Genomic DNA, 22,848 nt, shown 5'->3' with positions numbered 1-22,848 from the left:
TTCACACATAAATAACAAGATGAATAAATAAATTAAAAAGTCTGCATTTTCCCTCTTACACTACAGCTAAGTAGATGCACTTTGCCCATTCGTTAAATAGTCAAATAAATCTTCAAGTCATGACTAAACAATGTAAACATGAATACTCTATCAAATCATTTAAATAATTAGCATGGATTAATAACCTAAAAGCCTTTGTTTAAAAAAATAAGCCATGGCAAATGTGATGAAACTGATTCTTTGGCAGAGATGTAGTTTTGCGTTGAATAAATCAAACATCATAAGGCAGGTGACCGCTCTTTTCCACGAGGCGTTAAGGCTCGGACGAAGCTTGAAGCGGCAACAGGAAGTCAGCAGAACAAAAGGTACCGCACACATTTTTGGGTTGCGTTCCAATAGTCCATTTAGCTTAGGAACCTTCCTAACGGAGTGAAATGACCTGGAAGTACGTCACTGGCAGCCATGATAAGTGCCGTTCCAATTCTCTAAATGAAAGGAAAGGAGGTTTCAAACTTCCTTTATAACCTCCTTTAGCTTAGGAACCACTGGACCTCTCTTACCGAAAGGAGAGGAGAAAATGCTGCCCCACAATGCATTGCAGCCGCAGCATTTGCCGTCACTCAACAGTCGGACGTTCACGGAAACAACCGATTATGACCGAGAAATTATATCATGACGTACTTCCGGGTCATTTCACTCCGTTCGGAAGGTTCCTAAACTAAATGGACTATTGGAACGCAACCCCGGATTCACTAAAGCAGGGGTGGGGAACCTTTTTCCTCTCAAGGGCCATTTCAATTTTTTCAACATCCTCCGAGGGCCGCACAAATTATTGACCTCTGCTTAAAAATACTAAAATCACAGCCCATTCATTTCACCTTTCTTTCATGCTGTGCAAAGAAAAAGCAACCTCTTAATCCAGATATCTTGCCATGAGGATGCATGCACGTGCACGGTGTGGCGTGACCACCAAAACAGAAAGATATGGACACAAGATGTGTGCAAATGTATTTAGTTTCCTATCCATGTGAACATGATTTAAGTGGGGGGGACCTAACCTCCTTTAGGGCGGTCCGGGGGGCATGCTCCCCCGGGAAGATTTTTTTTTAAATATTGAAGTTAAAAGCATCAATCTGGAGCACTTTGAGAGCAACATTAGGAGATCTATGGATACATCTCTCAACACCCATATGAAACAGAACTGTAAACAGATTTACTTTTTATTTATGGACATTTTACAAATCACTCCCCTTTCAAACTGTATTCTTGTTTATTAATAACAACTTTTTTTTTACTGTCATATAGTATTTTATACCTGTTTACTTTATTCTCTTATTTTTTTATAATAATGATCATATAAAGATGTGCCTTTACCTCACTGGTTGGAGAGAAAAAAGCTTCTTATATTCGTTAGCATAGCTAGCTAACCAGATGCTAATAACAACAAAGTTATTGACTGTATGATCAGAATGACAGATGAACAGATCGCCACTGGGCTTTCAACTAAAGACACAGACACACAGAAACTGCGGCATGTGTACGGCTCCTTATCGGTACTGCAATTTTTGGAAGTGCCGGAGCGACGTTCCGGTGCTCTCCGTCAGAACTGCACCCCTGTCAGACGAGACATATACCACGTGATGACACGTTAGGCTCGTGTTGTGTTCAAGGACCCTGACCTTGGCCAGGAAAAACAGGCACTCGCTTGTTTAATTTTTTTGCGGTCTAGATTTCTTTAATTTTTTTCTTTTTTGCGTGTGTTTATAAATTACCTCGAGGGCCATACCAAATGGTCTCGCGGGCCGTATACGGCCCGGGGACCGGAGGTTCCCCACCCCTGCTCTAAAGTACCGCAGTCTCTTCTCCTAAATCCTTTTTAATTCTCCTATCCACTATCCCTTAACCCCGTGACGTTTCACTCAGAGGTCAAGGAATAGGAGATAGGGTTAGAATTTAGGAGCTGATTTTTGGATTATCAGAACACAACCCTGGACTTTTCTTTTGTAATTCGGTAAATGTACCAATAGAGAGGCGAAGTCCCTCCCCTTCCGGGGGAGCACCATGGGACCTTATTTCGGAAAAAGTATGTATTGAAGTCAATTCTTTCACACACAGTGACGTCACGAGCTACCCACAATGCATATATATATATATTTATATATATAAATATGCCATTTTCCTGGAGGTGCAAATATCCTGGAGGTGCTAATATAAACAGCTAGCTAACGTTGCCAGGCAGAGCGCACTAGGTTTTTTTTCTGAATTAACGACCGAAGAAATCGCTGCATGTCTTCGGATTACATCTCTGGACTTGAGGGGTGTGCTCTAGGTCGTTACCAGCGTAAACTAGAGCTGTGTGGGTTGTCGGATTGCCCTTACAGACTGCCTGCAGATGTATGGAAAACGACCCTCGAAAGTGGCCTTCGGTCGATTTTGGCAGCATCTACGTCTATCTTCTGGAAACACCAGGTGAATACCCCACTTGTCACAATAATATTATCATGCCAATGCATATATGTGGTATTTTAGAGTTGACTAGATATTGATTAAGGCAATAGACTATGATATTCTGCTTGCACCTCGTGTGAAATGGCGGCTACCGGAAGTACGGTGTCGCCCTCGGCCCAATACCCGTATGTGTGTGTGTGAAAGAATAGAGAGAGAAAGATTATCTTTCAATCCCGTTTGAATTGTGCCACGAATGTGTAATTGTATGATGTTTGTCAATTTAAAAGATAATTTTAGGAGTCAACATTTTTTTAAAGTGTCGTGAAACTGTGAAGTAACACTTTGTGTGTGAAACCTCTCAATGAACTACATCTCCCGTCTCGCACCAAGACGGCCGTCACGTTGCACATTTCACTTCTTTCTTTCAGAATGAGGCGGAAAGTATTAAAAGAGGTGAAAATCACTACAAGTCTGGACACGTTGAGAGCTGTGCATACACACAAGGGGAGTTAGTCGGTTCCGTAAGAGCCAGCATGCGGGACCGAGATTCTGGGATTTGTAGTCTTTCTAGTTGCGTATTTTTCATAGTCTAATATTTCAACAGTTTTACGACAAACTGACTTTTTTGACATGGAAATAATTTTTTAAGATTGACAAACATCATATGTGTAATTCGTGGCACAATTCAAACGGGATCGGAAGATAATCTTTCTCTCTCCATTGACTTCAATACATAATTTTTCCGAAATAAGGTCCCATGGGGCGGAAGTAGATGGGCGGGACTTCGCCTCTCTACAACCAGCGTGTCTTTTTTCACAGAGCGTGTAAAAGAAGCGACCCGCTGGAATTTACACCACAAGTGTAATAAATACTGAATAATTGAAGCCAGATAATGCTTTTAGATAAACATTACAATGATTTTCAACATTTAATCCCTTTAAATAATCTTTTTAAAATTCTATGCAGTCCACAAGGTTTAAATCAAACCACAGAGGGAAATACAACAATGTCTGTCGTTGCATGTAACTGTAATTCTAATGTAAAATAAAGTTACATCTAAGTAAATTCAACGTGCAGGATTTGTTTTCCTTTATTGTTTTTCCTGTTATGTGCCAAACGTGTCTTTGATCAAACCACAGTAAAATATCAACGACTTCATATCTATTATTTACCATTTCCTTCTTCCCTTTAGACAGTAAAGTTATAAAAATGGAGCACACAAGTGATTACAAGTTTACAACATGAGCCTTCTAATACGGTGCAGCTGTAACACAGAAACATGGAGCAACATCCGGTGTTTTGGCTGAATGATATAAACGACACTGTGCAGGATCCACACCGGGCCAAACGGGAGTCTCATAAATATTCTACGCAACAAAGAAACTCAGTGAGTCTGGGCAGCATGCAGCAGCGCAGGTACAATAATCTGTAGTCGTGAGCCAGTATCAGTTACAGTTTGCCCGGCAGCAGTCAGAGAGCAGTTTGATAAAAGAGTCACTTCGGAAAACATTCAGTCAAATCTGATATTGGATCGAGACCAATGACAGAAGGATCTGAACCGACTGAAAGTTACAACTGTTTTCATTTTTTATTTGGCAAAGACAATATTTGTCGTAATATCACTTTTTAAAGCTAATAATTTAAATGTTTTCTGAAATTTAAGCCGATTTAGTTTGAACATTTTCAGAAATTGGTAGTTTACAAGATCATTTTCTCGGTTAATCGTTTAGTTGATAAATTGAGAAAAATTAATTTACCAAAGATCTTTATCGGCTTCTTCCGATTTTTTTTGACCAACTGTCAAAAACCCAATGACATTCAGCTCACTGTCATATAAGACAAGTCCCTTTTAAAAAGCAAAAATAGGCGAATGACTACATTTTTTGCTTTAAACACGACTGAAACAATTCAAATTATACCCAGAGTGATCTTGAGATCAAACTGGTCTCAGACTAGCCGTCACACTGTCACAGATCAGCGTGCTTTTCACAGAAGATAAAGATTCTCTCCTCTTGAAGTACCTCCTGGTTTCTCCCCTGTTGGCCCTGCAGTGGACCCTGGTCTCAGCGGAGGAGGGGGGGGGTGCAGCAGCAGGTGGAGCTCAGGTGCGCAGCAGACTGTGAACTCGATGCAGCTGAGTCTGCGACAGGACGAGGCGGTGCACCTGCTCCTGACCGCGGGAACACGGCACCATGACCCGGCCCACCAGCACCGTGTCGCCCTGCCGCTCCTCCTTCGCCTGGAGAGAGGGAAACATTCAGAGTGGAGAGAGGTGAGATCCTTTAACTTCAGCCTACCTGACTCTGTACTTTAAAGGTCTCCTATCATACTGTTTTTCATCAATATATCACAGGTCTCAGATATATACAGAACATGTCTCTGAAGTGTTTGACTCCAAACACCAAACAGATCATTGCAGCATTACCCATAATCCCCTCTGTTTCAGCCCTGTTTCCAAAGTGCTGATTCTCTGTCTGTTACTTTAGATGAAAATAAGGAGCCCCTCCCCACGCCCCTCTGAGAGACATTTGGTTACAAAGAACACAATGGTGCTCTAGGAGGAGATTCAGGTGATAAGGGGGGGGGGTTACCTTGGTTGCAGATTGGCTAATGGTTACACGAGCCAACACATCGTTATGACATCATAAAGGGGCCAAAATCTGATCAGCTCATTTTCAGACAGGTTTTTATAGAAATGGATCAGGACAAAAAGAGAGAGAATCTTTGTTCCTGAAACTTTCAGAATCTCTTTACACAGAGGGGACACATGTTGATGTAGAAGAGACATGAACAAGTGGATTTTGCATAATAGGTGACCTTTAAGACCTCTAACGGTGCTCTATTAACAAAGAAATACCAGGTGGAGAAGCGTTGTTGTCAAAAACACTGGGTATTGATGATACAGCTTTAAAATAGTCACTGTTAAGGCTTTGGTTAACCCTCCTTTATGAATCCCAACGCCAGACCAAATGCTCAATAACAACAAGTGTTGCTGTGCGTCTGCAGCTCTTACTTTAACAAACAAAGTTGAGGGGAACGTCGCGAAATCAGACGAGACCCGAGCTCCAGGCTGCTGGTGGACGATGTGCTCTGCTACTTCATCCTGAGAGAAAAGAGAGGAAGATTCACCTTAACCAGCCTGTAGGGTGAGTCAATGAAGGGTGGAGGCATGTACTCTATTTACAGTAATATATTCTCCTCTTTGAATGAAAGTTTAATTTAATTTCTGTGGATTTTCGTTTTTTCTATCACTGTGTTTACCTTCAGTCTGCCCAGAGTGTCGCTCAGTGATTGTAATCTAGCTGTTTGTTCCAGCAGCTGAGCACCAGGTGTCACTGCAGGACAAATGCAAAAATATGTGTTATTCATGCAGGGAGTTACACGGTTTGAAAGTGCTTTCAAACCGTGATTATACTTTTTTATAAAGAAGCGACTAACAATCTCACAAAAGTACCACTGCACTCAGGTCTGTCAGTAGCCAGGTTTCCATCTTTACGAATTGTAAATGTTTGTTTCTATCCACTACTATTATAAGGAGTTAGTTCATCCATACAATACCAGGGGGTCCGCGGGGTCTTAAAAAGTATTAAAAGTTGATAAATCAATTTAGCGAAAATGAAGGCTATTAAAAAGTATTAAAGGGCATTTTCCAAGGTATTACATTTTGTAGCTTGTTTTCAATAAGTATATAAATGGTCCAAAGAGGTTGTGTTCTACAGTCTGCCTGAATGTAATCATTGCGTAGGTGTGTAGTGTGATTCTGTGTAGTTTATTTATGGCATCCCGTTGGATTTGACGTCATCTGAACAGGACATCGCGCGCTCACTGCTTGATAGCGCGAAGGTCCGTTTACGCCGGTTGTTAAACAACATCGTTATGGGGAAATGCAAGTCTGCGTCCAAATGGTTGGAAGATAAGGAGGAAGGACAATCAATACTGTATATAGTCAATGTGAGGTAAAGTGTGTCGCCAAGGTAACCGGTTAAAACTCAAAGTGGCGATGAGGTCTTAAAATGTATGGAAAGGGTCTTAAAAAGGTCTTACATGTGACTTCAGGATTCCTGCATATACCCTGAATATAAACCCAATATAGCATTACAGAAGAAAAGGGTCAAACAAGGTATCGTAATGAACTGGCACCAGTGGAAGATGTATAAAACTCAAATGAAATATTAAATATGGGTTGGTGTCTGTATTTTGACCTCATCAGATGACATGTCAGCGTTTATTCCCTAAATCTGTATAAATGTTACTTCATCACATTTATTTTCCTTCCACCTCAACCAAGAAAAAAAGCTTTCGCCCGCTACTGCTGTTTCTCCTCAGGTTTTGAATGCACACAATACAAAAAAGCACAGGAACAGGTGGATTGAAGCACTCCTAGTCTGAACTCTGTCTGTCAACATTTAACTATTTTATTTAATTTCTCTCATCTGGATTTCTTAAGGGTGAATCTAACTTTAATTGTAAAACTGGTGTGGACAGGAACAATGTTTTCAATTGTGTACCTGGAGACTTCCCGGTGATGTCCACCACCTTCACGTTGGCGCTCATCTGCAGCAGAGTCTCCAGCAGCTGGTCTGTTTTGCGGTACAGCGCGCTGGAGAGAACCTCAGGGCGACCTCCCTCTCCACAGGGGAGTTTGGTAACGTGGAGGGGGGGCAGAGAGGCCAGCTGGGCACGCATCTTCTCCGCCTGCAGGGGGCACATGTGGACACAGTAAATCCTCATGTAACAATAGCTAAATGCTTAAAGGTCTCCTATTATACTGTTTTTCATCAATATATTATAGGTCTCAGATATATACAGAACATGTCTCTGAAGTGTTTGGCTCCAAACATCAAACAGATCATTGCAGCATTACCCATAATCCCCTCTGTTTCAGCCCTGTTTCCAAAGTGCTGATTCTCTGTCTGTTACTTTAGATGAAAATAAGGAGCCCCTCCCCACGCCCCTCTGAGAGATATCTGGTTACAAAGAACACAATGGTGCTCTAGGAGGAGATTCAGGTGTTAAGGTGGGGGGGGTACCTTGGTTGCTGATTGGCTAATGGTTACACAAGCCCAACAAATCGTTATGACATCATAAAGTGGCCAAAATCTGATCAGCTCGTTTTCAGACAGGTTTTTATAGAAATGGATCAGGACAAAAAGAGAGAGAATCTTTGTTCCTGAAACTTTCAGAATCTCTTTCCACAGAGGGGAAACGTGTTGATGTAGAAGAGACATGAAGAAGAGGGGACACATGTTGATGTAGAAGAGACATGAAGAAGAGGGGACACACGTTGATGTAGAAGAGAGAGGAAAAAGTGGATTTTGCACAATAGGTGACCTTTAATGTAAATGTGACTGAGATTGAAATAAAATATCATGTCATGTAAATATGTAGAGAGTGGTGTTGTACCTTCAGCCTGTTGTTTTCGTTCTTCAGGTGTTTGATGCAGAGTCTCTGAGCGTCGATCTGCTGACTCAGCAGCGGGGAGTCGACCACCTGCAGACCTGAAGCCGAGCCGACGGCCGACATCATGTTCGCTGCGGAGCGAGAGACACGTTATTCACACCTGACTGCACCCTTACCTTCATTTCACATTCAGTAAACAACCTCAGCTGGTGTTTGTATTCTCAGTTTAAATGAAAAACAGGTTACAACATTTTTGTAAATATTCATTGTGACCATATAGCAGAGGATGTTCATGCTGGAGGATGCAGAATGATGGGATGAATATCATATTAATAGATCATTTATACCTAAAAACTGGTATTAACTGTTTAATACCAGTTTTCAACACGATACATTTTAGACTTAGGCAACTTTATTTATATAGCACTTTTCAACACAAGGCAATTCAAAGTGCTTTACAATAAATGAAAGACATTAATAAATATGACATAATGCTCATTCCTCGATCAGACTTCGTCAAACTTAGACTTCGTTGTGTATGAAGAAAAGGCTGGAGCGTGGAAAAAAAGCTTAGATTTAGTTTTTATTGTTTCTTATTAGATTTCTAAAACCCTTCAAAGTTTTTTTTTCTTTAAAAGGATCAAAATGATTTGCTTTCCCTGAATAGATTATGCATGCAGTATTTCACATCCATCAAACCATGCACAGTCTAAGAAAGAATAGCATGCGGGATGAACAACAGCAGCCAGTAACAGCAGGAGATACCTTTTTGTTCCTCTGCAGGAGGGAAGAGATTAGGAAGAGAAAGTTGAGGTCAATGGTTGTTAGGGTGAAAAAGAGGACTTCAAATATTGATATTAGAGGAAAAAATCATAATTCTCATCATCATTTAAAAAGATATTAAAATGTTTTGATTTGTCTGTAGATTTGTAGGAAGGGATATCTCTGCAGCTCCACAACACTTCATCAAAATGACATTTAAACACAAAATATTGTGCTTCCTGCAGTTTGAATACCACATTGTAATTTGGATAAAATGTGGATAATTTGTTCAGCCCTATTCTTTACAAAAAAACAGCTAAAAGATACAAATTAACTATAAAATATAAAAAATATGACAACATGTTTTCTCTGTCTCTCACCTCCAGCCCCTCCGCTGACGATGGAGGCGATCCCTGAGGGCGAGGCTCCTCTCAGCCCGTCGGGGCCGACCTTTGATTGGCTGCCGATTCTCTGCTTTAGCTCCGCCTTCTCTGCCTCCAGCTGGTCGATGTCGGCCTGCAGAGCGTCCATCGTCTCCTCGAACTCCCTGCAGATAAAGAAACATCGCTCAGCTGAGGATCTGTTATAAAACACGACTTCCTGTCTGAGGTCCGAGGTCAGAGGTCTCACTTCTCTTTCTTCTTCAGCAGCGTCTGGGCCTCGTCCAGTCGAGTCTGAATCTTTTCAACGCGCTCGTCTGCGTCTTTGGACGAACTGTCGAGCTTCTTCTCCAGCAGACTGAGCCGCACGCTGGCCTCGCTCAGCTCCTCGCCCTGAACACACACACAGGGTTTCATGCATTTAAAATCAGAATATAAATAAGAGTGTTCCACAGTCAACGGGTTTTTATTCTCGGTGTGTTTACCTTGATCTTCAGAGACTTCTTCAGCTCTTTGATGACCGTCTCTCTGTCCTCCAGCTTCATGCCGAGACCTTCAGCGTCGGTGATCTCAGCCCGAAGAGCGGCTGCCCGCAGATCCACAGGAGGAGGATTCTGAAAAACAGAGAAACATCAGCTCATGCTCCATTCATGCTGAGGTGTGAAACAAGACATTTGCACAGTGACACACAGAGCTGCTTCCTGACACACACCTTGTTCTGAGGCCTCTCTGAGTCGTATTCTCCCTCCTGCATGGCGGTGGCCATCTTGTTCATGGTGGCTATGACCATGCCACAGGACTGCCGCAGACTATCGTAGGGGTTAACGCCCTGAGAGCCATAGATCTGAAAATACCGGTGATGGTCATTTCTCCAGAAGACTCCTTACTTTGAATCTGCACTAAAGGTATTAAAGAAACATCTGAAAAGGCATTTCATTAGCAATAACTGCTATTCAACATTTTCAATACCTGCTCTCCGGCCTTGAAGGCCACGTCCTCCAGTTTGACGGCAGCGAGTCCCTCCTGCTCCCCGAGAGGAGACACCATCTGAGCTCCGGCTGCTGCCACCTCCTGCAGCACCGCCACCACCCAGGTCAGGTGCTTCCTGCAGTCTGACAGCGTGTCGCACACCTGACCACAACACCACTTAGTTTAGTCAAACTAACTTATAGAGCTTTTACATAACTTTAAAACTAAATTTAAAAATAATCTAGAATTCTTATTGGTAATTTGCAACAAAAAAAAAATATGACACCGAATGTAAGCTTTGAAGTGTTATAGAGAAAGTCATTATGCAAAAAGGGACAAAGAAATAAAATGTCACAAAAAAGTGTCATGTCATAAAAAAAGCTAAAAGTAATATGTGATAAAAATAGTTTGTCATTAAAAATGTACCGTTCTGCACGAGGTTGAGTGTTTGGTTTCCGTGGTTACCTGTTGTCCAAAGCTGAGTGCTGCCGGTATCCCCGGCGCGTCGGTGCCCGGCATCCTGCGGCGGATCTTCTTGCAGAACTGCCGGGTGTCGCTGCAGGACGTCTCGAGGTCCTTCAGCAGCACCGCCAGGCCCGACTTCTCCTGGCCCGCGTGCAGGAACGCCCGCAGGCGCCCCACCTCCACCGACATGCAGTCCAAAGCACTCTGGGTAAACTGAAGGGGACACAAAGGAAGCAGTTAGACACACGGACATTATATAGATATTATTATGATCTTATCTATGTGTTGTACTCACTCGGATGTGATCAGCCAGCATCATGGTGCAGTCCTCGCTCTGATCCGCCAGGTGGATGCTGTACAGGTGCTGAGAAGGGACACATTTGGTAGGAATAAGTAGAAATTCACGTTCAGGGTTATATGAGAGTTCAAAGAAAACCAGTCGTTTTTTAAAGCTTTTTAAAAAATTAACATGCAGGATAATTCAAATCTTTTCGCGTGTGCGTGTGTGTGTGTGTGTGAATACCTGATAGTATTTGATGGCCTTGGTGAGCTGCTCCACGTTGACGGTCTCGTCCAGCTGGTCTTTGTGCAGCAGGTCGATCAGGAAGTCCAGAGAGCGCTCGTGGACGATCATCTCCGGGTACAGAGTGCCGATCTTCTTATAGACATCCACACCGCACTGAGCCAGAGCCCTGACACACAGTATTGATATTTGTATTGATAGTTACATTTAATACATCTGTATATTCCAGCAGAGAATTCCACATAAAAAACTGCACAGAAGGAAAGACATTTCTCAAAATGGGAAGTTTACAAATATAGACGCATAAAGTGGAATCAAGCATTGATATCTTGTTCGTCATCTCTCAGTGCTCAGACTCTCTGTGTATTTCTGTTCATACGTACTGCTCGTATTTGTGCAGCGTGGCCTGCAGCAGACTGAGCGAGTAGACCAGTCCTCCAGCGAAGCTCAGCTGCTCTCCGGCCGCTCCCTTCAGCCCGGCCCGCTGCGCAGAGCTCTCGTTCAGATCGAACTTCTCCTGCGCCTGCCTGCTGATCAGCTCCGCCTGCGCGCGCGCGCACACACACACACACACACACACACACACACACACACACACACACACACACACACACACACACACACACACACACACACACACACACACACACACACACACACACACACACACACACACACACACACACACACACACACACACACACACACACACACACACACACACACACACACACACACACACACACACACACACACACACACACACACACACACACATATGATTTGCAGCAATTATGTGATTTTAATCTCAGATAATAATAATTAGTTTCTTGTAGGATGTGAGTTTTTGTCAATATTTAACACCTCCTATAACAATGGCCTTAATACCCTGTTTTTCCGATTGGGATCGATAAGATCGTTTTTTCTTTAAAATAAATCAGGACCATGCTTACTCTAGCACATTCCTCATGTATGTTACTGAGTGAGCTGTGGCGTGTTTACCTTGCAGATGAGTCTGGGAATGAGCAGCAGCACCAGGATGCAGTCGTGATCTCCTCCATGACGCAGGAAGGACTCGGGCATGAAGGAGGTCAGCAGAGAGACGTGTCTGTTAGCCTGACCCACCTCCATCTTCCTCAGCTCCATCTCAATGGCCTAAAGACAACACAACACAGAGAGCATGTGTTTAAAACTCAGGATACAGACATTTAAAATAATATACAGATCCTGCATAATGGATACACAAGCACAGTTAGAGATAAAAAGGGATGGAACAGGATATTCAGGCTGATTTATTGTTTCATTATTCAGACAACAGAGCTGACCTTGGCGTAGGCCTTCGTCTCTGCAAACTTAATCTTGAAATCAAACATCTCTGGGGCCGGTTGCTGCTGCAGCTCGGCGGAGGCTTCCTGCTGGCTGGTCAGCTCCCTGTTCACCTCCTGCAGAAACAGAGGAAGAAGAATATTTACACAGAAACACATATTTAAACATTATGCCTTGATTTTAAACGTTCCCACTGTACCTGCAGGTGTGCCGTGAGCTCACGGTACTTCTTGATGGTCTGCTGGTAATCGGCCACGGTCTCCTGCGCCGCTTCAACGTGTTTCTCCGACTCTCTGATTTTCGCCGTTCCCAGATCCAACATCTCCCTCAGCTCCAGCTCCGTCTCCCGGGCGTTTTCCTGCAGCTCGTCGTTCATCTCGTTTATGGCTTCCTGACGACAGGAGACAACAAGCAGGGACAAAAAGTTGGAATTAATAATTACATTATTTTCTGGAGATGACCTGAGTTTCTTTATTTTTCTGTATGTAGCCTTTTTAAATAGATGTATGTATATATATTAAGGTTGTAGTTTAAAAAAGTCATAGTATAGTATGTCAACAAACAAAAAGTAATAACATAGTACAAATAATACTAATCTCTAATCCCAGGTCCCATAGAGTGATTTTTCATTTTTCAAATACACCAATGTATCTTTTCCAGTAATAATAAATTGGATCACCCTGGTCTAAATGAACTGATGTTTTTCTCTCACCAGGTCGGTGACGGTCTCTCTCATCTCCCGGACCTTCTCCTCCAGGTCCAGGTTCCTCTCCGTCAGCATCTCCACCATCTCCTCCGCCCCCAGAGCCGCATCCACCTGAAACCAGAGCTCATTATCATCATCAGAGAGGGAAGAACTATTTGCCTCTTCGGCATCATATATCAGCATGGAAACGTCTGCTATAAACGTTTCCATTACCATTGATTTCCTGGAAATAACTCATAATAAATACAGTATATCTATTTCTGTCTAATAGTCAAAGTAACGGTCAGTAAAGAGGCAGATTCCGGCGTCCTGCAGATATAAAAACGCCGACCTGTTCTTTGAGCTCGTCGATGGTCTTCTCCGCGGCCGTCCTCTCCTCCTGCAGATTCTCCTTCTGGCCCCTCAGGGCGTCCAGCTCCACGTTCTTCTTCTCCATCTGCTTCTGCAACTTCAGATGTTCCTGCTTCTCCGACGACGACAGGTCTCTCATCCTAAAACACAGCGAGAAAGAAAACCATCGACATGTGGATCCAATCTTTAAATCATCAATTGATTTTAAGAAACAAAAACTGAACATGTGACGTTTTAAAAACACAGAGGACATACAAAATGTCGCCTTTATACACATTATATAAATTGTATTTTTGTGTTTGTTTAAGGGCGATGAACTGTATTAGAAGTTATATACGATGTATGGTTATTTATATTCAACATATTTCCTTTACGTTAAACGTGGTTAATATACTGAGTTAGAGCTGTTTTGTTTTCCTGTATTTCTTGTTTATTAATGCCCCGGTCACACGAGGACGAAAACGGCTAAACGCATAAGATTAACGCAAACGCAAAAAAGCTTCCGTCCACACGCAATAGTCATCCGGATAGTGTCTGTCCACACGAGACAGCTCCGTTTAGCTCCAACCGCTGGAGAAGCTGCAGTACATGCAGGAGCCTGTACGTGGCGCTGTAACTTTCTCCACAAAAGCAGCGAAGAAGCATGGTTGTCATGATTGCCCTTCTGTTTATTCTCCGCGGTGGGGGCCGAGGGAACCGGGCAGAGTTTTTCTCCAGTCAACGTGTATTAAAGTTTAAATCTTCCGACAAAATTATAAAAGTGTCGGGCAAAGGTCTTCTTTGTTATTTATTGAGCTTTAAAACAAATGAATAACGACTCTATATAATATAATAATAAAATACACGGAGCCTCTCTTTTTCCTCCCTCTCTTTGGACAGCGCCAGTGTCTGTCTCATGCAGCAGCTGATCCAGTAATGAGTGACCCGGCCGACAGTAAAAATAAACATATTTATAACTAGTTTAGGTAGTTTGAGAGGTGTCTCCGTCCTGTCAGATTAGACTTCTCTCGCGTTTATGTCCATATCGAGAGAAAGATAAATAATCTGAATTCAGTGTGCAGTTTACTTTGACGCGGGGGTGAGCGGCAGAGGTGGGGAGAGGCGGGGCTATTGCATCATCATTATCAGAAAATGATCGTATAGGGCGTACACACGGAGCCGTTGGACCCCCCAGAGCGTTGCGTATGCCGTTCTATCCACCTTGGGACCCGTTATCGTTTCCGCAGTCGTTTAGTGCCGTATTCGGTCGTCCTCGTGTGGCCGAACGGTCTATATGACACTAAGCAGTAACGCAAACGACCGTTTTCGTCCTCGTGTGGCCGGGGCATGAGACTGTGAGTCTGTCATGTTGATGTTGGAAGTGTATATCAAATAGGAGTATATGTTTTATATGTATATATGGAGTTCTGTAGTTAAGCTAGATGGTCAAACCACAATAAGCACTGCAGATGGAAATTAACTATTGGCTCAAATCTGGCATGAATCATCTCTTCATTAATGTATTTGTATGCATGGTCCTTGTTCAAATAAATACATGAATATAATAAGTGGCTTTCTTGCAGGGTGAACAGTCAAAATAACTCATAGGTGCCCAAAGACTACAATATTTGTTCTGCTAATGCTTCAGGATCTCCAGGTCCATGGAAAAAAGTTATATTAAAGCACGTATGTTTTTCAACAAATAAAAGTCATATATGTCCAGTTAATGTCTTAAAGTTATAGTCATCATTTTCTCCATGAAAAAGTCATAGTATAGTGGGTCATAAAAGCAATTAAAATGATGGTATCAGCACACCTACCTGACCAGAGCCTCCTTCAGTCGGCCGTTCTGCTCCTCCAGCTGCCTCACATGGTAACTGGAGGCCGCTCCATCCGAACCTGTGAGGGAAACCCCAGAAACACATCTGAGCTCCACAGTCTACATATATAACACTCTTCCTTTTGTTTCTGCAGCGATTAAACACACCAACAACACATTTGAGTTTACATCCACCAAATGACACTTCCAAGAGGATCCAAAAAACTTGGACATTCTTTGAAATTGAAGTGGTTAATTTGCAAGAAAGATCACATTTTTGAGAGAAAACTGGAATATTCTCTGAGATTAAAAAGGTGAATTTAGGTGAAGAAAATCACAAATTTAGATTTCCAAATGTATTTATTCTCTTAATAAATTGCACATTGCACATACAAGAAAAAGTAAATACTTATCCAAGATTAAATGGGTAAATTTACAAGAAATACCCCACAAATCTACGGCCAAAAACCAAGAATATTCTTTGAAATAAAAATGGCACATCCTCAAGAAACAAAAATACATTTATCTGAGATTAAAAGGGGTTAATTTACAAGACAAGACCTTGAATATTCTCTAATTCCTCACGCAGGGTTGAGAATGTGCTATAGAGTCTTAATGTTAATCCCTACCTTTCTCCTCGATCTCGTGTTTGAGGATCTCCAGGTCCATGGTGAGCTCCTCCACTTTCTCCTTCATGGAGTCGACCTCCAGCTGCAGAGACTCCGCCCGCTCCTCCGCCATCTCCTTATCCAGCGTCGCCATCTCGATCGCATCTGCCGTGTCCGACATCTCCTCCATGTAGTGCTCCTTCGCCTCCTGGGCTTCTTTAGCCTCCTACACACAGAAGATTATGTATGCTTATAATGTGGGTTTTATTGAGATGATTGCCCTTTTCTGTGGTTCTTAATAAGTTAATTTCTCATTTAAATTAATTATTTTATTTATTTTCCTGCTGCTGTTTGGGTGGGGTTTCCATTCTGCCTTAAGGAGAAAATAATCTTCAAAAGAAATAGTGGGTTTATCTCATTAAAGTTTAAAAGAATTATCCTCCAGTTTGACCAGAGTAATTTTTCTCAGATGGAAAACTTAATAACAAAACCATTTGAAGCGAAACCAGAAAAAGATCTGGATTTAATATATTTCACTAGTTCTCATCTGGTTAAAACAGAAGTAAATTAAATTGTTTTAGTTCCATTTACGTTATAAAATATACGTATCTGTGAGTACTGAGCAGGAGATCTAAAAATTAGGGCTGTCAAGTTAACGCGTTAATAACGCGTTAACGCAAAAAAAAATTAACGCCACTAATTATTTTAACGCGATTAACGCATGTGTATTTTTTTTTTCCTCGGCCGCCCCGTAGTTTCAGAGCGCATCGAATTTAAAATACCATCTACAAGCTGATGCTGACAGCCCCGCTCCTGCCGCCCGCTTGTGGCAGACCACACTTCCACGCTCACCGGCAGGCACCGACTGGTTGTTGGGAAGACCGGGATGGTGTGTGTATGTGTGGCACGAGCGAGCGAGAGAGAGACCTTACGTGCATTGTTGTTGTTAGCTTCTGGTGCTAGCTAGCTGCGCTAACGGATATGGAGCTGTTTAAATGAAAACAGAGGAGTGTAGTGCCGTGAAAAGAGAGTCGGAGGCGGTGTATCTGTACCCGGGGAGGCAAGTGACGCAGGAAAATCTCCGTGAATAAAATACGGGGATCTTCCCCCCCTAGCAGATTTAGCATTTTCTCCATTAGCTGGGATGGCTTGCTGTCTCCTAGGCCTTGAATGTCAAGTATCTGGCGGGCCCTCTCCTTAGCAGATAAGCTAAATGTCTTAAGGAGAAGGGCCTTAATCGCCTCATATTTGCCATGATGTGGGGGGGCTGCGATGAATCCCACCAACCTGGACGACGTGGAGCTCCCCAGCGCTGCTACCACATGGTAGTATTTTAGGTCCCCGTCACGGACCCGTCGGCAGGCGAAATGTGCCTCCACGTGTGCGAACCATGCCTCCGCGGTGTGCTCCCAGAATTCCGGCAGCTTTATGAAAACATCGCGCTCAGCCATGTTCGTTAATTTTCCGGAAACTTTCTCGGAAAAGTCAGGGTCACCAGTGTAGTGCCGTGAAAAGAGAGTCGGAGGCGGTGTATTAAGAATGGAGTTCCAATCTTTATTATCCATTACTTTCAGAGAGGTTAACACATGCACTGCTCTGCCTGATGAGCTAGCAGGAATGGCAGCTAAAGCTACAGGTGTTCCCCACTAAAGGGTCCGTGTGGCAACACAATAAGCAAGGTGAATTATGTCCAATAACGTGTCACCACACAAGCCCCCCCAGAATTCACACATAAACAAAATCAGCATGGCGGGGAGGAACGACACGCCGACCCCCACGACTCCTGAGCACGGGAGTCGGAAAAGTGACTCCCGCCTGTGCGGCCCCCGGAAGGGGAGGGACCGGAACAACAGGTCTTAAATCCGTGACAGGGGACGAGGCTGGGGGGCGGCCCCGTCGCGGAGGTCGAGCCAGCACCACAGGCTGGTCCAAGTCCAGGTGAGCAGCCTTCACCCGGTCCACCGAGACGTGCTCGGCCTTGCCACCCAGGTCGACCACCAGGTGCTTGTCCCCGTGCTCCAAGACCCGGAAAGGCCCATCATAAGGGGGCTGCAGGGGGCCTCTGTGCGCATCGTGCCGGATGAACACGTGCTCCGCCGAGCGGAGCTCTGCGGGAACCTGGGACACCTGAGTACCGTGCTGAGTAGTAGGGATCGGAACAAAGGCCTCAGCGGCGGCACGCAGGAAAGCCCGCTGGGCCGACGCCGACCAGGGAGCCGATGCATTTGGGAGGAAATCCCCCGGAACTCTCAGCGGCTGACCGTAGACCATCTCCGCTGTAGAACACTGCAGATCTTCCTTAGGTGCGGTCCTCAGGCCCAGCATCACCCAGGGCAGCTTGTCGACCCAGTTACCGTCCGTAAGGCCGGCCTTGAGGGCCGCCTTCATGGAGCGATGAAAGCGCTCGCAGAGACCGTTAGCCTGAGGGTGGTAAGCGGTAGCCCTGTGCAGCTTAACCCCCAAACCGCCTGCCACAGCGTTCCAGAGCTCGGACGTGAACTGAGAGCCCCTGTCTGAGGAAATGTCTGACGGGGTGCCAAAACGACACACCCACGTTGCAATGAAGGCCCGGGCAACGTCTGCGGCTGATGTCGAAACGAGCGGAACCGCCTCCGGCCAACGGGTCGTCCTGTCCACCATGGTGAGGAGGTAGGAAAACCCCTGAGAGGAAGGCAACGGACCAACCAGGTCAATGTTGACGTGATCAAACCTCCTCTCAGGCACCAGGAAACGTTCCAACAGGGCCTTCGTGTGGCGGTGCACCTTAGCGCGTTGACAAGCCACGCACTCCCTGGCCCAAGTCCTCACGTCCCTTTTCAGTCCTTGCCAAACGAACTTCGCCGCTACCAAACGGACCGAAGGTTTAACGCCGGGGTTGTGACAGGCCGTGCACAGCCTCGAACACAGGACGCCTCCAGCTGGCAGGGACGACAGGCCGCGCCAGGCCCGTAGAGACGTCACACAGGAGAGTAATGCCCGCGTCGCCGAACACCACGTCCTCCAAGCGCAGCCCCGCGCTCTCCACCTTCAGGGCCTAGACGCCGGGATCTGTGACCTGGTCTGCCAACATGCGAGTATAGTCCAGGCCCAACTGGACGGCACCGATGACGACCCTGGAGAGGCAATCAGCAACCAGGTTCGACTTGCCAGCCACGTGCTTAATGTCCGTAGTGAACTCCGATATGTAGGACAGCTGCCGCTGCTGACGTGCCGACCAAGGCTCCGCCACTTTTGACATGGCAAAGGTGAGCGGCTTGTGGTCGACAAACGCCGTAAATTCACGGCCTTCCAGCATGAAACGGAAGTGCCGCACGGCCAAATAAAGTCCGAGGAGCTCCCGGTCAAAGGCGCTGTATTTGCGTTCTCTAGGCGTCAGCTGGCGGCTGAAAAAGGCGAGCGGCTGCCAAGCGCCCTCCACCCACTGCTCGTGCTCTGCGCCGACCGCGTAGTCTGACGCGTCCGTGGTGATGGAGATGGGAGCCGTAGAGGATGGGTGTGCCAGCAAAGCCGCCTGAGCCAACGCGGTCTTGACCTCAGCAAAAGCGCCGTCCGCCTCTGCTGTCCAGTCGATCTCCTGGACGGGGGTCTTGCCTTTCAACGCTTCATACAGCGGCCGCATGATGTGTGCGGCCCGGGCGATGAAACGGTGGTAGAAAGTCACCATCCCCAGAAACTCACGGAGCGACCGGGCTGTGAGCGGACGAGGAAACGCCGCAACAGCCTCCACCTTCGCTGGCAGAGGTGTCGCACCGCCTTTGGTGACGCGGTGCCCCAGGAAATCGATGTCCGACACCCCGAACTGGCACTTTGCAGGATTGATGATTAATCCGTGTTCGTTGAGCCGTGTGAAAAGGGCTCGGAGGTGGGACAGGTGCTCCTGCACTGAAGCGCTGGCGACGAGTATGTCGTCGAGGTAAACAAACACAAACGGCAGGTCCCGCAGCACCGAATCCATCAGGCGCTGGAACGTCTGAGCGGCATTCTTGAGTCCAAAAGGCATCCGCAGGAACTCAAAAAGTCCAAAAGGCGTTATCACTGCTGTCTTGGGAATGTCCAGGGGGTGCATGGGCACCTGGTGGTATCCACGCACCAGGTCCACCTTGGAAAACACCCCCGTACCGGCCAGATGCGCCGAAAAGTCCTGAATGTGCGGCACCGGATAGCGGTCAGGCGTAGTGGCGTCGTTGAGTCGGCGGTAATCCCCGCACGGGCGGAACCCGCCGTTCGATTTGGGAACGACGTGCAGGGGGGAAGCCCAAGGACTGTCGGAGCGGCGGACAATGCCCAGGCGCTCCATGGTTGCGAACTCTGCCCTCGCTACAGCCAGCTTAGAAGGGTTCAACCGCCGGGCCCTGGCGTAGACAGGAGGCCCTCCGGTAGTGACGTGGTGTTCCACGCCATGCTTAGTGGTAAGCGCAGAGAAGGTGGGTAGCGACAGGTCTGGAAACTCGGCCAACAGTCTGAGAAACGTGTCTGCACCTGACAGCGAGCCTGACAGCCCGTCGTACGCTGCGCTGCCAAGTGTGCACACGAGGGAAGAAAACCTTAAGGCATCAACCAAACGCCTATTCTTAACGTCCACTAAGAGTCCATGAGCACACAAAAAATCCGCTCCGAGGAGGGGAAAAGAAATGTCCGCTGTCACAAAATCCCAGCTGAAACGCTGTCCTCCGATGCACAAACACATAGGCCTCACGCCGTACGTGCGAATGGGACTGCCGTTAGCCGTCGTCAATCGCGGTCCGTGCCCCCCACGGGCGACGTCTTCACTCGACGCTGGAACTACGCTCCGTTGAGCGCCCGTGTCACACAGAAACAGGCTCCCCGAAACGCTGTCGCTGACGAAGAGGAGCCTGCACGTGCCGCCGACGCTCAGAGCCACTACTGAGCGCCGGCCCCTCCGTTTCCCGGGGGTTTGTAGCTGCACGGAGCGATGCATCTCTTCGCCCTTGTCCCGAAACGTGCGTGGTAAACGCACTCTCCGGCGTCTCCACGCCGGCTAGCCACAGCCGTGTCCGGCCTCCGCCACGCTTTCTTGACTGCCGGTGGGCCGCTGAGCGTCGCGGCTAACGTCTCTGCCCCGGGCTGTTGCGTAGCCAGGAAAAAACGATCCGCTTCCTCAGCCAAAGCACGGGGCTCCGTGACAGGCGTGTTGGCCAGCGCCGTCTGTACCCGGGGAGGCAAGTGACGCAGGAAAATCTCCGTGAATAAAATACGGGGATCTTCCCCCCCTAGCAGATTTAGCATTTTCTCCATTAGCTGGGATGGCTTGCTGTCTCCTAGGCCTTGAATGTCAAGTATCTGGCGGGCCCTCTCCTTAGCAGATAAGCTAAATGTCTTAAGGAGAAGGGCCTTAATCGCCTCATATTTGCCATGATGTGGGGGGGCTGCGATGAATCCCACCAACCTGGACGACGTGGAGCTCCCCATCGCTGCTACCACATGGTAGTATTTTAGGTCCCCGTCACGGACCTGTCGGCAGGCGAAATGTGCCTCCACGTGTGCGAACCATGCCTCCGCGGCGTGCTCCCAGAATTCCGGCAGCTTTATGAAAACATCGCGCTCAGCCATGTTCGTTAATTTTCCGGAAACTTTCTCGGAAAAGTCAGGGTCACCAGTGTAGTGCCGTGAAAAGAGAGTCGGAGGCGGTGTATTAAGAATGGAGTTCCAATCTTTATTATCCATTACTTTCAGAGAGGTTAACACATGCACTGCTCTGCCTGATGAGCTAGCAGGAATGGCAGCTAAAGCTACAGGTGTTCCCCACTAAAGGGTCCGTGTGGCAACACAATAAGCAAGGTGAATTATGTCCAATAATGTGTCACCACAGGAGCGACATTTCGCCACAACTGCGCCAAGCACTTGACTTTATGCAGGAAGCCAGACAGTGGGACATTGTACGAAAAGTCAGCACACTCAGCACGGATAGTGCGCAACATGATTGCAGCGTCCAGGAAGCCCCCGTTCGAGCATATGCCTTGAGTTGCACATAGCTCCAACGATCCATCACACACGCACGCACGCACGCATTTGTATTGTATTATTGAATGAGAGAGGTTCCAGGTTGTTGTGTTTAATATTCATGAGAATATTTGTCATTGTTCAAATGATAATAAACATTAGCATAAAGCATATTTGTCCACTCATATGTTGATAAGAGTATTAAAAACTTTAAAAATGTTCCTCTAAGGTACATTTAGAACAGATCAAAAATGTGAGATTAATTTGCGATTAATCGCATTATCGCATTAAATATTTTAATCGACTGACAGCCCTACTAAAAATATATTTTTCAAGATCTGCTTCACTGTAATGTCTGTCCAGCTTTGATTTTATCATCTTGACTTCACCTTTGTTGACATTTAGTGGATGCATGTTACAAACAGCCTCTCCATCCTCCTCCTGCACATTACTCCCCCCCCCCCGTTGCTCCTCACCCTCTTGGCCTCCTTCAGGTGTTTCTGCAGCTCGGCCTGCTGCTCCTGCATCTTGGTCTTCCACTCCTGCAGCTGCTCCAGCTGGATCTTGTGCTTCTCCAGCTCCTTCAGCTTGGCCTTGTCCTCCGTCCTCTTCATCTTCAGCGTCTCCAGCTTCTCTTCGAGGTCCTTCACCTGCAGACGCAGCGTCTCCTCCTCCTGGAGACAGAGGAGAGGAGACGCAGCGTGGAGGATGGGAAGAGGTATGAAGGAAGAGGGCAAAGGGGAAGGAAAGGAAAGATTCAATTAGTAATCACACATTTAAAAAAGTGAAAACACTTTCAGACAAAAATATCTTGGCTTATTTGTATATATATATATATATTTATCTTCTGAAATCAGGAATACTATGAGATATTTGTTGCAAATAAATCCTTTACTCAGGGAGAAATAATATCTTAAATGGTGTACATTTACAGTATGTATGTTTCTTGTCTTAGCAACTACTCAAAGCTTTTGTACAACTTGTCAGCATTCACACACACATGCAGATGCTTCCACACAAGGGGTCACATTGGGTTTCAGTACCTTGCCCAAGGCATGTTTACAGGGGCCAGGGATCAAACCAACAACCCTTTTATTGATAGACCCCTCCACCTCCTTAACCTCTTAAACAAAATCCCTATCAGAACAATT

The 22,848-nt window shown here is 45.9% G+C and overlaps 1 protein-coding gene across 1 annotated transcript in view; it reads right to left on the bottom strand.

Moving 5' to 3' along the window:
* Positions 1–3,344: 3,344 nt before the first annotated feature.
* The window catches only part of dctn1b (dynactin 1b), a 39,082-nt gene continuing 19,578 nt past the window's right edge, over positions 3,345–22,848 (bottom strand). Inside the window, 23 exon segments of the mRNA XM_034235333.1 lie at positions 3,345–4,687; positions 5,462–5,551; positions 5,710–5,783; positions 6,957–7,143; positions 7,852–7,979; positions 8,614–8,625; positions 8,991–9,157; positions 9,241–9,383; positions 9,476–9,604; positions 9,703–9,834; positions 9,960–10,121; positions 10,425–10,637; positions 10,720–10,788; positions 10,948–11,116; positions 11,331–11,491; positions 11,950–12,102; positions 12,273–12,389; positions 12,473–12,664; positions 12,986–13,090; positions 13,311–13,470; positions 15,130–15,208; positions 15,758–15,962; positions 22,174–22,371. Of these exon segments, the coding sequence (XP_034091224.1) occupies positions 4,550–4,687; positions 5,462–5,551; positions 5,710–5,783; positions 6,957–7,143; positions 7,852–7,979; positions 8,614–8,625; positions 8,991–9,157; positions 9,241–9,383; positions 9,476–9,604; positions 9,703–9,834; positions 9,960–10,121; positions 10,425–10,637; positions 10,720–10,788; positions 10,948–11,116; positions 11,331–11,491; positions 11,950–12,102; positions 12,273–12,389; positions 12,473–12,664; positions 12,986–13,090; positions 13,311–13,470; positions 15,130–15,208; positions 15,758–15,962; positions 22,174–22,371 (3,183 nt within the window). The 3' untranslated portion in view covers positions 3,345–4,549.

Source organism: Gymnodraco acuticeps, unplaced genomic scaffold (genome assembly GCF_902827175.1).
Source record: "Gymnodraco acuticeps unplaced genomic scaffold, fGymAcu1.1, whole genome shotgun sequence".
Lineage (NCBI taxonomy): Eukaryota > Metazoa > Chordata > Actinopteri > Perciformes > Bathydraconidae > Gymnodraco > Gymnodraco acuticeps.
The sequence above is the reverse complement of the archived record's forward strand: the minus strand, read 5'-3'. Positions and strand labels throughout refer to the sequence as shown.